The 13405-nt window shown below is 37.2% G+C and overlaps 1 protein-coding gene across 1 annotated transcript in view; it reads left to right on the top strand.

Annotated features, from left to right (window-relative positions):
- Nucleotides 1-13405, top strand: part of LOC124623963 (mutS protein homolog 4-like) — a 303421-nt gene that overhangs the window by 118498 nt on the left and 171518 nt on the right. The window contains exon 9 of the mRNA XM_047149077.1: nucleotides 10143-10329. Within this exon, the coding sequence (XP_047005033.1) occupies nucleotides 10143-10329 (187 nt within the window). The remainder of the gene's footprint in view (nucleotides 1-10142; nucleotides 10330-13405) is intronic.

Genomic DNA, 13405 nt, shown 5'->3' with positions numbered 1-13405 from the left:
TTGAAAATGTGTAAAGGCTTTAGGAAGACTATGCAGTGCTTCATAACAACAAATTGCCTCCAATGAACATGAAGTCGCAACTGTTTACATTCAATTTGTTTTAGCAGTTACGCGCGGGCTCATGCACATGCGCAGGTGAGTCACGTTTGAATAGTAGATTCTCCCACTTCTGGCAACAGAAATGTGACTGTTGGCTGTGGAAGCAGTTGCAGCAAGCAGCTAGATGCTACCGGAAAAAGGGGGTGCCAAGTTCATATTCTTGAGGAAAAAATCTTGTTTCACAAAGCACCTAGCATCCAGCGCACATTTGCCTATTGATTATTCATATGATTTTGAAACGCTTCCGTGTTGGTTTTTGAACATATTTTAAGTTGATTTCTGAATGAATCATAAGTTGACTTTTGAATGCATGCATAGTGTACGTAATGTCTCTGTCAGGAGAATCCTCGTCGCATCTAGAAATAAACTTTCCTCAGACAAAAGGGGACGGGGCTATACGAGCTGAGGGAGTAAAGCCGAATGGATGAATGCCAATCGCTGTCTGATTATGTGGTTGATTGGGTTTGCGAAAGATCAGCATTGTTATAATTACTAGCAAAATCCATAGATTCAGACTACCAGAATGGAAATAAACGACTGACAGGAATAACAGGTGAGAAAGATTACGTATTATCTTCTCGGTGTATCCAAGAAAATGCAATTTTGAAAGAAAATTTTTGGTCAGATCGCTACACTAGTAAGGACCAGTAGTACAGTCCCCAGCTAGCAGTCACGTAAATTCTATTCTGGAAGTAACGCAGAAAACGTGTTGTTCGAACACATAATAATGCCTAACTGGGAAATAATCGTAGGATAACTAATCTTGTGATTCTGGCAGGGTTAGTGAAGTTAATCGGTGAACAAATTTTGACAGTGGCAGCAATAGCTACAGAATTGGTGATGACAAGATTGTTTGTTAGAACGAGGAAGGAGAAGAAACGGGGACATCACACAAATTATGGAAGAATAAGATGATTCCAAATTTATATAAAAATTTCGTAATACTACTTTTCGATCTCATGCTTGAGAAGCTGGTGCGTATTAATGAAATATGAAACTATTTCCTAACATAAAGCTTTTTGCTTGTAGTAGGTTTAATAGGCATTTGATATTGGCACTTATTGGATTATATTCTGATGTTTTATAAAAATGGCCATTTTTGCCAAAACAGTCTTGTTTATTTGGTGTGTTACAACATTGCTGCCATATTAGAAAGCCCTATTTTGTTTCATCTAGCAGACAGTGACAAAATAGACGTAATCAGATCGAGAAACCACACCAACCTTGGGTATTATTTGTATTAGCAGGTTTTTCAGTATTAGATAACTACATTTCGATTTTTCATGTAGCAAAACATTTGATGAACTTTGATGAGGTAATAGATTCTTTCGCAGAAAGGAAAGCCTGCCATGTAAAGCTGTAGCAAGATTAGAGAGAAAAAAATGCTAGGAGCTAAGGTTTGAAGAAATGTATAATTTCTTGCTTATCTCTTGTCAGTATTGGTTTTATATATCCTATATTTAATTTTATGTCACACAAAACAGCAAGTTATTAACTAATAGGTAATAAAGAGTTCAGGTTTTCTGAAGAGTTCTTGTTCTCTTGATTACAGATAATCCCATCTGCTATTAATTGCGAGATTTTTTTAAAGAAGGGCAGGCTGTCAAACCGGCCAAGTGGGACCAGGAGAGGCACCGCAGGACATTTCAATTTCCACTCTCCTGAATATAGTTTGGACGTGGGGTAGAAAAATGCTTTATGAATAGGGGTGGCACTGCACTTTGGCATACTTAAGACCAAATAATATGTCTTACATTTCCTCGAATACATATGTTTTATGTTTCAGACTTTTCAGAAAGATGTGCGCTACAAGATAAACATATTTTCAAAATTTGATTTTTTTTTAGTATTAACCCAGTTCGCAAATGTCGTAGATCCGGGGCTGATGCGCAGAGCAGTTTGAGTTATAGTGGGTAGTCTCCACGTGACCCGTGTTTACATTTAGTGATTTTGCTGTTTCTCCTGCGTTTTCTGTCACGTCAAATGGAAACAAAACGGATATCTGTGGCCGGGAGCTATCAAGTGAATTAAAACAAATTCACATAATTACGGAAGGCTGAAATATGTCACTAGTTTCAGATTTTATTTTATTTCCACCTTTATGACAGTCAAGCATTAATCGGCTTGCAGAACAATGAAGTTATTTTTGTCTGTTTGCTAAAGAAATTTGACTTTTGTTAACCTTTTCCGCAGAGGCAGTCAATGTATTTGAAACAAAATGTTTAATTCCACAGTACTGGCTAGTTTCAACTGTTCACTGCATTTCAAGTGCACGTTTTCATTTTCTAGCACGTATGCATTATGCCATAATAAAGAACCAAACATGATATAATACAGTACTGGTGCTCCAGGAAAATTTACATCTCGAAAACCACACTGAAAAGCTTAATATCAGGTCGAGGTCTACTTCAAAAATGGGTCAAATGGCTCCGTGCACTATGGGACTTAACTTCTGAGGTCATCAGTCCCCTAGAACTTAGAACTAATTAAACCTGACTAACCTAAGGACATCACACACATCCATGCCCGAGGCACGATTCGAACCTGCAACTGTAGCAGTCATGCAGTTCCAGACTGTACCGCCTAGAACAGCTCGGCCACTCTGGCCGGCTGAGGTCTACTTCATTGGGAATCTAGACATATGAATGTGCCCTTTAAGTATGCACTTTAAATGTGCACATTTTAATATGGTTCACGAAATTCCGATGCTCCTGCAGTATCTTCAGATGTCTTGTTTCTTTTATGACATAATGTATGATCTTTCAATGTTTTACACATACGTACATATGGGCTTCCTACATAATGGTTGCTGCGCAAGCGCGCGGTGTCGTCTGTTATTCGCGCTCTCTGGAAACTGCTGAAACGAACCTATTTCTAACAGGTCGTGGGAAAATATTGCAAATGGTGGTTTGAAAAGGGATACTTTCAAAGTAAATATCCTTTTATGGAAGTTGAGTTATGTGCAAGAATGTACCATGAATTTATTAAATCACAGAGCATTTGACTCTCAATTAAACATCAACTGTTTGATGATGAGCCATTTAGAAGAATTTCGAACCCTGAAGATCAGAAGTTTATGTCATTATTAAAAATATTACTGGCACATTTGTGTGATACATTTTAAAGTGTAACACACGCAAAAAATATCAACGGTATATGCGAAAGCTTAGCTTCTCTTGCAGCTTGAGACCAATATTGTATGTGAAAGATTTGCTTTTCTTGTAGCAACACTATGTATATTAATTTAAAATATTAACTTTCCCTGTCTGTGTGTTCGTGCTACAGTGATGTTGCTGTTGGCTGACTACATCACGTGCTATGCTCTGAATATCCGCTGTCATCGGCTGATGAGATCACATGGCATGAGCTACGAATGGCTTACAAAAGCGCATCGAAATCTTGATTTCAATGATTCGGAAAGTAACATGTGGTGTTTGGTGGAATTCCAATGTATGCTTTCATAATACGAAAATACACAGCATACATGTTGCTGCACATCAAAGATATTTCCAAAACGCGTATTTTTCCCTGAGTTTAGTTTTCTAAAGTGCCAGGAAATTGTACGCCCGTGTATAAAACTATAACCATTCAAAGGATTGATAAGGGAAAATATACTGTCACCCTGGAGAAAGTGTATTTTTAACTGGGAAATCTGGGATTTTTTTTCCCTTGTCCACGTATACACCCTGTTTTGTGAGCTTTTTATTTGGAAAAAAGCTGAATCCACAAAGATTAAATACAGCTAAGGACCCAACCGAAAGTGAAAGAAACTTGGAGTTAAATAACTCCAATGATACATTTAAACAATTTGAATCAAAAGTCTTTCATTCTGCAACTGTGATCATTCATTAGTAAGCCAAAAATATGAACTACTTTCACCCGAAATGAAAAAAGCTAAACAGATAGAATTATTTAAATATATAAGAAAAATGGTCAAAGAAAACTATCAACCAATCCTTAAATAGCAATGTTCAGGTATGGTATGAGTTAAGTCTTCCATCTTCTCAAGAATCTTCCCTGCAGTAAAGAAAAGTGTTCATAACACTGCTATAATGTTTAGCAGAGTGAATATATGTATGTCTGGGATATCTTCCAAATCCCTGAATCTATTTCAACCAAATTTGGCAAAGAAACAGCAGGCCTCACAAGTGTCAACACTGTAGAGTTTATAATCTTCGGCTTCAGTAGGAGAAGAGAATGGGCAAGCATGTGTTCTTCCAGCCCCTGGTATATGATAAGCAAGTTTTGTGGGAATATTATCTGTCTGCTAAATCAACCTGCTTTGCTAGGCAGCCTATGTGTCAGGGAAAAGAAACGGTTTTCCAGGCCCTGACATGTAGGGGCTGCCCCGCTTGGCCCTGCTTGAAAGGTGTGTTATGTTAGAATTGTATCAGCCTGCTTTATTGACCTGTGTTACATGACAGCCTGTATGTCAGGTCAAATAAATAATTTTTAAGCTCCTGATATGTAGCCTACCCCGCCATACAAGTATGTTGTGGGAGCAGTATTAGCCTGCTTTATTGAACTGTACTGCAGGGGCCAAATGTATCTATGAGAATGGCTGGGGACAGGTTGAGATGGATAGAGGAGGGGATGGACAGAGTGAGGGGGAGGAGAAAATGGACAGAAAGAGAGGGGAAAAGGGAAGGTGCATGAGGCAGATGGAAGTTGTAGAGGACTAGTGGACCAGTGGAAAAGGAAGAGAAGGAGGTGGATATGGAAAGAGGGAGAATATGGTCAGAGGGAGGGGGAGGAAGATACAATCAGAGAGAAGGTCAGAGGAAATCGACAAAACGAAAGGGAGATGGAGTTGAAGAGACAGGGAGAGTGGGGAGGAGGAGACAGACAGGAAGAGGTGGGAGGATGGGTGAACAGACATGAGGAGGTAGAGGTGGACACAGAAAGGGGGAGGAGGAGGAGGAGTATTTGGGATATGTTTTGAATGCATACACAGGCAAAGCCATGGGGAAAACACTAGTTGGACAATAAATTCAAGACTGGCACCAAATAGTTTTTGATTTGAACCATATTGATTTATGTATCAGCAAGGTCGAATAAAACGTCGGGATGTCTGCATCAACATGAAAACATTTCACCTAATGTATAAATCAAGTACTTTCCTGCATTCTATAATTCTGATGCAGTTAATGTATAACATTGATTTAGATACGAGTGATCTTGTTTGTTTACATAATTAATGTCATTCCTCATGCTTGAGGATGGTCTGTTGTTTGACTGAAACTGGAAGTTTCAATAAAAACAGTGGCATAAGGCTGTTGCAGTAAGTCATGATTTTTCGAAAATATATCCTCACTAGCTAAGTTTAGGAAATCATGACTGTGTGGAATAATTACTTTTATTTTCTACCAGTCACGCAGAAAATTTTTACTTAAAGGTAAAATGTCTTAAGCTAAATTAGCATAGAACTTTTTCGTTCACTGTTCGTTTCTGGAGTGCTATTGTGAATTGTGATTTATTTGTCTCATAATGTATATAATCTAAATCATTTGATTCACGTACAGTAGACACATCAAACTGTGGTAAAATTTCACAATAAACAAAGAACAGCTGATGTTAATAGACAGCATCATAATAATAATACAATTTTGTTGTACACTGGAGAGCCAAAGAAACTGGTACACCTGACTAATATCTTGTATGGCCCCCGTGAGCACATAGAAGTGATGCAGCATGATGTGGCTTGGACTTGACTAACGTCTGAAGTAGTGCTGGAGGGAATTGACACCATGAATCCTGCAGGGCTGTCCATAGATCCATAAGAGTACGAGAGAATGGAGGTCTCTTCTGAACTGCATGTTGCAAGGCACCCCAGATATGCTCAATAATTTTCATGTCTGGTGAGTTTGGTGGCCAGTGGAAGTGTTTAAACTCAGAAGAGTGTTCCTAGAGCCACTTTGTAGCAATTCTGGACATGTGGGGTGTCGCATTGGCCTGCTGGAATTGCCCAAGTCCGTCGGAATGCACAGTGGACATGAATGGATGCAGGAGTTCAGACAGGAAGCTTACATATGTCTCACCTGTCAGAGTCATATCTAGATGTATCAGGGGTCCCATATCACTCCAACTGCACATGCCCCATACCATTACAGAGCCTCCACCAGCTTGAACAGCCCCCTGCTGACTTACATGGCCCATGGATTCATGAGGTTGTCTCCATACTCGTATACAATCATCCACTCAATAGAATTTGAAATGAGACCCGTCCAACCAGGCAACATGTTTCCAGTCATCAACAGTCAAACGTTGGTGTTGATAGGCCCAGGCAAGGCATAAAGTTTTGTGTCATGCAGTCATCAAGGATACAAGTGCGCCTTCGGCTCTGAAAGCCCATATCGTTGACGTTTCATTGAATGATTCACACGCTGACACTTGTTGATGGTACAGCATTGAAATCTGCAGGAACTTGCAGAAGCGTGCACTTCTGTCATGTTGAACAATTCTCTTCAGTCGTCATTGGCCGATTTAAAGCTACCACCTAGCAAGTGTGGTGGCTGGCGGTGACACCATACATACACTAAAATCTAACACTTAATTACCCCTTGCTCAATTGATCATTTCATCCTCTATGAATCCTTTTATTGAATAGTAGCATTTCTCCCACAGAATCTGCTAGTCTCATTTTTAAAATTTCTGATTTCATATCAAATATGTTTTTGCCCATTAACTTGTTGCATATTGTCATCCCCATGTACTGCAGAGTCCATGCATATAATTTTAACTGGTGTGTGGGTAGCATAAAATTATTTTTATTTCTTGTGTTGTATGTAAGGTTAAAATGATTCTGCTCAAATAATTTTTGTTTCCTGTGTAGGAAGATTATAATTTCGTAAATATATATGGAGGGAACTGTAGTGGTTAATAAAAAAGAAAAAGAGAAGAAAAGAAAAGGTTGAAAATGTGGGAAGAAATGGTGAATAAAAAGGGGGTTTTAAAATCGTAAATGACCGTGAAAAAGGGAAAGAATAAATGCAAATCGGACTTCATATTACAGAAAAGCTATCGGACTTCGTGATTCGGAAAAGCTATTGTTGGGGTGGTCCTTGTGGCGTTTTTGAGCAAAAGTTAAACCAATTTCCACTACAAAAATTATTTGAAAAAAGGCAGAGAATAACAAATGTAACTAACAGGGGGAGATGGCGTAGATAAGAGTTCATCCTTTACCAGGTTAACATGTCTTCTTTCGTGCGGCGCCCAAGCCTTCAAAAATCTCCTACTTCATTTCTGCGTGAAAAGTCTGCTCCGAAATCTTGCAATAAGTTTCATTGTCCAGGAATTTCTAATGTGTACAAAACCGTCTTGATATTAAATACAATTTATTTTACGTTGCTTGCTCCTCCAAATGTCATAACAACTTCCACAATATGTCTACACATTAATAAGTTTTTTTCGTCTTCATCAGATCACGTCTGCATTAAGCTTCCGCTCTCGAGAGACAATAAAGAAATAGAAAAAAGATAGAAAAAAAGAGTTACCATTTTAGTATTTTCTCTACCGTTGAGCGCTCATACCACTGCGACAGTATAATTTATGTCTGAGGGAACAAGTGTAGCGCGGCGAAATTCAAACTCCCGTTACAGAACACTTAGAATTTGCAGTTTTCAAAATAATGGGCGACAAGACTCCGTTTGCTATGCACTATATATGTCTTGGACAATTTTCATTTGCAGTTCCAGTATTTGAGATACACTAGTTGAACTTCTGCAGAAAATTATCCCATATCTAATTACAGATTCAAAATAACTATGATATGTAATTTTTTGTGTGCTCTAGACAGTGGAATTTGCTAGTATTTGCATTACAAATGCAAAACTGCTTAGTTTATTTGATAGGAAGTCAATATATGTATTCCAGCTTAAGTTCTTGCCCGCATTTAGTCCTAGGAATTTGATCGTGTCAACCTCTTTCATAGGCTGATTGTTATGTTGTATTTTAAGTTTCACACATTTCGAATGTTTGGTTATGAACTTTACCAAATGGGTTTCTGCAATGTTCAGTTTCAACCCATTTAACTGTAACCAGTTTTCTAAGGTATTCAGTGTGCTTATGGTGGAGCTCGCAAGTTTTTCTGCATCATCATCTTCAATTAAAACAGAAGTATCATCTGCAAACAAAACTGATGGGGAATTTGTATTTACGGGTAAGTCATTTATGTTGAATAGGAACAGGATTGGCTCCAAAATGGAACCCTGAGGCACACCCTGTTATGCTGTATTCCATTTAGAATAATAATTCACTGCATCTGAGGTGATAGTTACACTTTGTTTTCTGTTGTGTAAGTATGATGTTAGCCAATTTAGAGCATTGTACTCAGTCCTGCATTTGTCTAATTTGTAGATAAGCAAGTCATGGTTCACAGAGCCAAATGCTTTTGTGAGATCATGGAAGATACCTGCAACTCTGCTCCTCTGATCCAATGATTTGTATATATTTTCATTAACATTATTTACTGCATCCAGAGTGTTTTTTCCTGGTTGAAATCCAAATTGGTTACTAATAATAATATCATTTTGTATAATAAAACTGTTGATCTAGTTTGCAGCTACTTTCTCTAACACTTTTGACAGGACTGGAAGAACAGAAATAGGCCAATAGTTTCCCATATCTTCCCTCGACACTTTCTTGAACAGAGGTCTAACTTTGGCAAACTTCAAAACACCAGGAAAGCACCCCAGTTCAAAAGACTGGTTGAATATTTTAGTTAGGAGAGGTTCTATTATGCCAAGCACTGTTTTAATCACTTTAGCGAGTATCCCATCCCACCCAGCAGAGTTTTTACTTGTTAATGATAACATAACTTTTTGACACCCTTTATGGTAACTTTTTAAAAAGCCATAATATACTCAGCTTCTGTATGGATTCCAAAGGTATTTACTTTACTCTGATACTCTGCTACATCAGCATTTGACTTTCCCACATTTATGAAGAATCCATTTAAACACTCTGATATTTGTACCAGGTGTACAATAAAGCTATCATATGCTTTAATTGTACATATTTCGTTACTACTAACACCTAACTCTGATTTGACAACAGACCACATGGCTTTTGTTTTACTTTTATGTTGTACAATAAACTTCTTATTTGCCATGTGTTTGGCTGCCTTCACAACTTTTTAAATATAGCTTTTTAATGACAAACATACTCAGTAAAACATCTGTTTCTATTATATTTCAGTTCATTGTGGAGTTTCCTTTTCCTAGCACTAGAAATTTTTATACCCTGGGTTATCCATTTAAATTTATTAGTCGTTTTATTGCCTGTGGTTCTAAGTGAAAAAGTTTCATTAAATATTTCAAGAAAGCTACTTAAAAATTGTTGAAGTTACTATTACTCAAAATGCAGCTATTGTAAGGCCATCCAACCTCTCTTAACTTATTTGTAAATGTAATTGAATGTTTTTCATTTAATTTTATTTTCATATGGCTTTTGTTACATGAAATATGTTTCCTAATTTTTGGTAATTCAATGAATAATGCAAAGTGATCAGAGATTACTAAATCCATGCAAAATTTATGAAGGCCAGGACACGGCATGTACCGAAAATTGACACACACGGACCGATACCTGCATAAACCTTCAAATCACCACCTGAGGCAGAAAAGAGGCATGATTAACACACTTATAACGTGAGCAAGACTGAGGCACCGAGTGGTTGAAAATCAATGTCAAGTGGTATCTTCTAGTTATGTGGAGCTGCATCTCGTTTGTTGTGATTGACACCACACCCTGTGTGGGATGCAGATTGTTTTGCATTAGTTGTTATGGTTAATATCTGTTTGACATGCTTTTTATATGTCAGGTGTTCATGTATGATTTTGGTGTCTCAAAGCTTCATTTGCATTTCTTTCTTTCAGATCTAACCTGGGCAACATTTTTAAATTTTGTCCTGTACATGACATAAACAGTCTTGTCATCGATAGATATATTTTGTCTCAATAAACTAGTCACTATGTGAAATTAAAAAAATTATTTATGATACTGTAATTTCTCATGGCTTATGATTTTATGTTATTGTTTTCCAGGTTATTAAAGAACCTTCTTATTCAAAAATTTTGAAAAGACTTCTGGATACGTTGCATGAAGATGCTCATGCTGTAAAAGGATTTACAGCATGTCAGATGCAAAGAAGCTTTGCAGTTAAACCTCAAGTAAACATTCTACTTGATGTGGCTCGGAAAACATATTGTGAAGTTATTGATGATATTACAAGTTAGTTCTTAGTGTGAGCCCTACTGTAACTATCTATCTTGTGCTAAAAGTAATGAGAATTCATGTATTTCTGCTAAAGTATGTGCATATGTTCTCTTGACAATTTTTTAATGTTTAATACTAAACATTACCAACTTGATGGAGTTGCAGTATTAGGTTGCTAAAGTGGCAATAAATCAATGTTGTCAGAACCTGTAATTTACCATTGAGATCAAAGTTATGTAAATATTACACACTTTTTGAAAATAACTGGTACATAAAGAAACAAACATCAGTCCACTTAATCTGCTGCTGTTGTTGCAGTCCAATCATACTGTCCTCATTCACCCCATCCTCCAACTACTCAAAAGAAAAAAAAGGGCCACATTTCATTGTGTCGACCTCCATTGCTCTCAAAAAAGTGATTCCACAGTTTCATCTTAGTGTAATTACTATCATGAACATGTTATCCACTGTCAGTGGTGTAAGTCTACTTGTTCCATACTAGGCAAATAAAACTGAGTCAGCAGGCAATACAAATAACAGGTGATTGTCCAGAATGAGATTTTCACTCTGCAGCAGAGGTGTGCTGATATGAAACTTGCTGACAGATTAAAACTGTGTGCTAAACCGAGACTTGAACTCAGGACCTGCAGGCAAGTGCTCTGCCAACTGAGCTACCCAAGGGTGACTCACAACCCGTCCTCACAGCTTCAATTCTGCCAGTACCTCATCTCCCACCTCCCAAACTTCACAGAAGTTCTTCTGCAAACCTTGCAGAACTATCACTCCTGGGAGAAATGGTATTGTGGAGACATCACTTAGCCACAGCCTGAGGGTTGTTTCCAGATGGGATTTTCACTCTGCACTCCTGAGTTTGGGTCTCAGTTTGGCACACAGTTTTAATCTGCCAGGAAATTTCAACAGTTAATCTTAATCAAAGTTTAAGTATGTTCTCAGATTATTCCACATCCCCAATGGCAAATGGTTCCATTTAATTGAGTCTCCTCTTATATTATTATCTATGTAATGTTCATAGCAGTTTGCTGTTTTCATTGGATTAGTTACAGCATCGTTGACTGGTATTTAGAGTCCTTATATTGGCTTTGCTTTTCTAAACCTATGATAATTGTATGGTTTTGTAGTTTACTACTACAAGTCTTGATATCTTTCTTATGATACAGAAGTATCTGGAAATAGTTTAATCTGTTCTTCTCACTCAAATTTTTTCATAGGGCTATGATGAATGAGATGGAAAATGACAGGAGATGATAGGCTAGGACAAGACAGTGGAGAGGGTGGACTAACTGAGACTTAGGTAGGGGGACTGTAAAAATGTAAGATATGCTAAAGGAACAAATCTCTCCTCAGCTATTCAGAGGAACTGGTGTATGGAGGAGAAAGGGGGCTGAACATTCAACTGGTTCAAAATCAGCAAGGCCATGAAAGTGAGATGCAAGTATATGCCACTCAAATGGACAATCAGCTAGGCTATGCTGCTTTGAATGTAACAGAATGGTGCGACTAAGTGAAAAAATCTTGATGAAACATATACAGTAACTAAGTACTGAAGTAGCTGTTGAACCCACTGGTTTTACAGCATGCAGCATCCTCCATAACTGGATGGTTAAGCCATAGTTTGATTATGTTGTTGTTAACTACCCCAAGCAGAAGACATCCTTTATTGGTGCTCTACAATTAATTCCAATTTTCAGTGGGATACAGTGATGCCATAGGGGTCATTTTTGACATGTGGTGGCATAGAAGTTGCTACTAAATAAAGTAATTTTTTATCCGTGCATTCACATGTTGATTTACGCATATAAGCTGACGTCCAGTTATTCCTATGTGTGAGACTTCAAGTGTCAAGTGTATAAAATATTTACTAATAATTCAACAGTCTTGTTCTACTGTTGTGTGTTCTCTGTGCTCTGAAGCTACTTATGTCATCAGTGCAGTATTTTCACTTTTTTCCACTGACTGAAGGTTTCATGTAAGCCCCTGTTTGAAATTCTACAATTTCTGGATAAATTTAGCTCTTCTGAAGTCGTCTGCTATGGTTTAATATTGTGTTTTGCATATGTTATAACTATCATGTTGTGCTCCACTTAGTACCCCCTTGCCTTTGTCAGTGGTGTATATTATCTATATCTGTCTTACTGTAGCAATGTTTCTGACGCTTTTGTATATGCTTGTTAGTTAGTATAACCTCAATAAAAGTTTGAGATTCAAGGTTACATTCAAGATATCAATAAGAAATCAGTAAATTTTCTCCATGTTTTTCTCTCATTACAACACAGACCACTTCCTTGGGTGATGACGATTCCTTCTGATTTTAAAAGGAAAACTGAAATTCTTGTAGCATAAATGATTATGAAATTAAATATGTGACAAAGCAAGCTGGGATCTCTTTACTTCCTCTCTTGTTTCACCATCTGCCTCTTTAAATACATTTTACTTTCATTTTTGCCTAATTACCATTAACATGCATGAGTATAAGCTGCATTTCTATAAAAGAGAAAGTTTGGCCCTCAGTCTTAAGGAATATAGACCCAGGTCTAATTTTGTACTTAGTTTTGAGTACAGGTACGTAATTAATTCCCTAATTTATTTAGACCATTCCTAGTTAATATCTTTTGCTACAGATCACTATGGGGTGAAATCAGTAATTGTTTTGTGACTTAGACTCTATTGTTGAGTTATAAACAAATATAAATTCTGTGCTAATTATAAATTTTTGGAAGAAGAACTACTAGGATTCTTGAAGTATTTATTTGGCTCTATTTAAAAACATATTAGCAAAGCCAGCCCTTAATTAATTCCGAAATAATTACCAGATTTGTGAAAAGTGTAACTATATCTGTTAATTTCATTATTTAAACAAATAATTTGCCCCAACCTTTGTGCTAGAAGGAATTTTTTTATATATTCAGTTAATTGAATGAGTTATGTTTTAATTGTAATTCCTGTAACTTAAACAACGAACAATGTATATTTTCAGTGCCTATTATTGTAAGGGTATATAAAGGATCGATTTTTGGTCCTGAGACAGTCAGTCCATGGCTGATTTTCAGACATGAAACATGTATTGGTTAGA

This window comes from Schistocerca americana, chromosome 1, assembly GCF_021461395.2.
Source record: "Schistocerca americana isolate TAMUIC-IGC-003095 chromosome 1, iqSchAmer2.1, whole genome shotgun sequence".
Taxonomy (NCBI): Eukaryota; Metazoa; Arthropoda; class Insecta; order Orthoptera; family Acrididae; genus Schistocerca; species Schistocerca americana.
The sequence above is the reverse complement of the archived record's forward strand: the minus strand, read 5'-3'. Positions and strand labels throughout refer to the sequence as shown.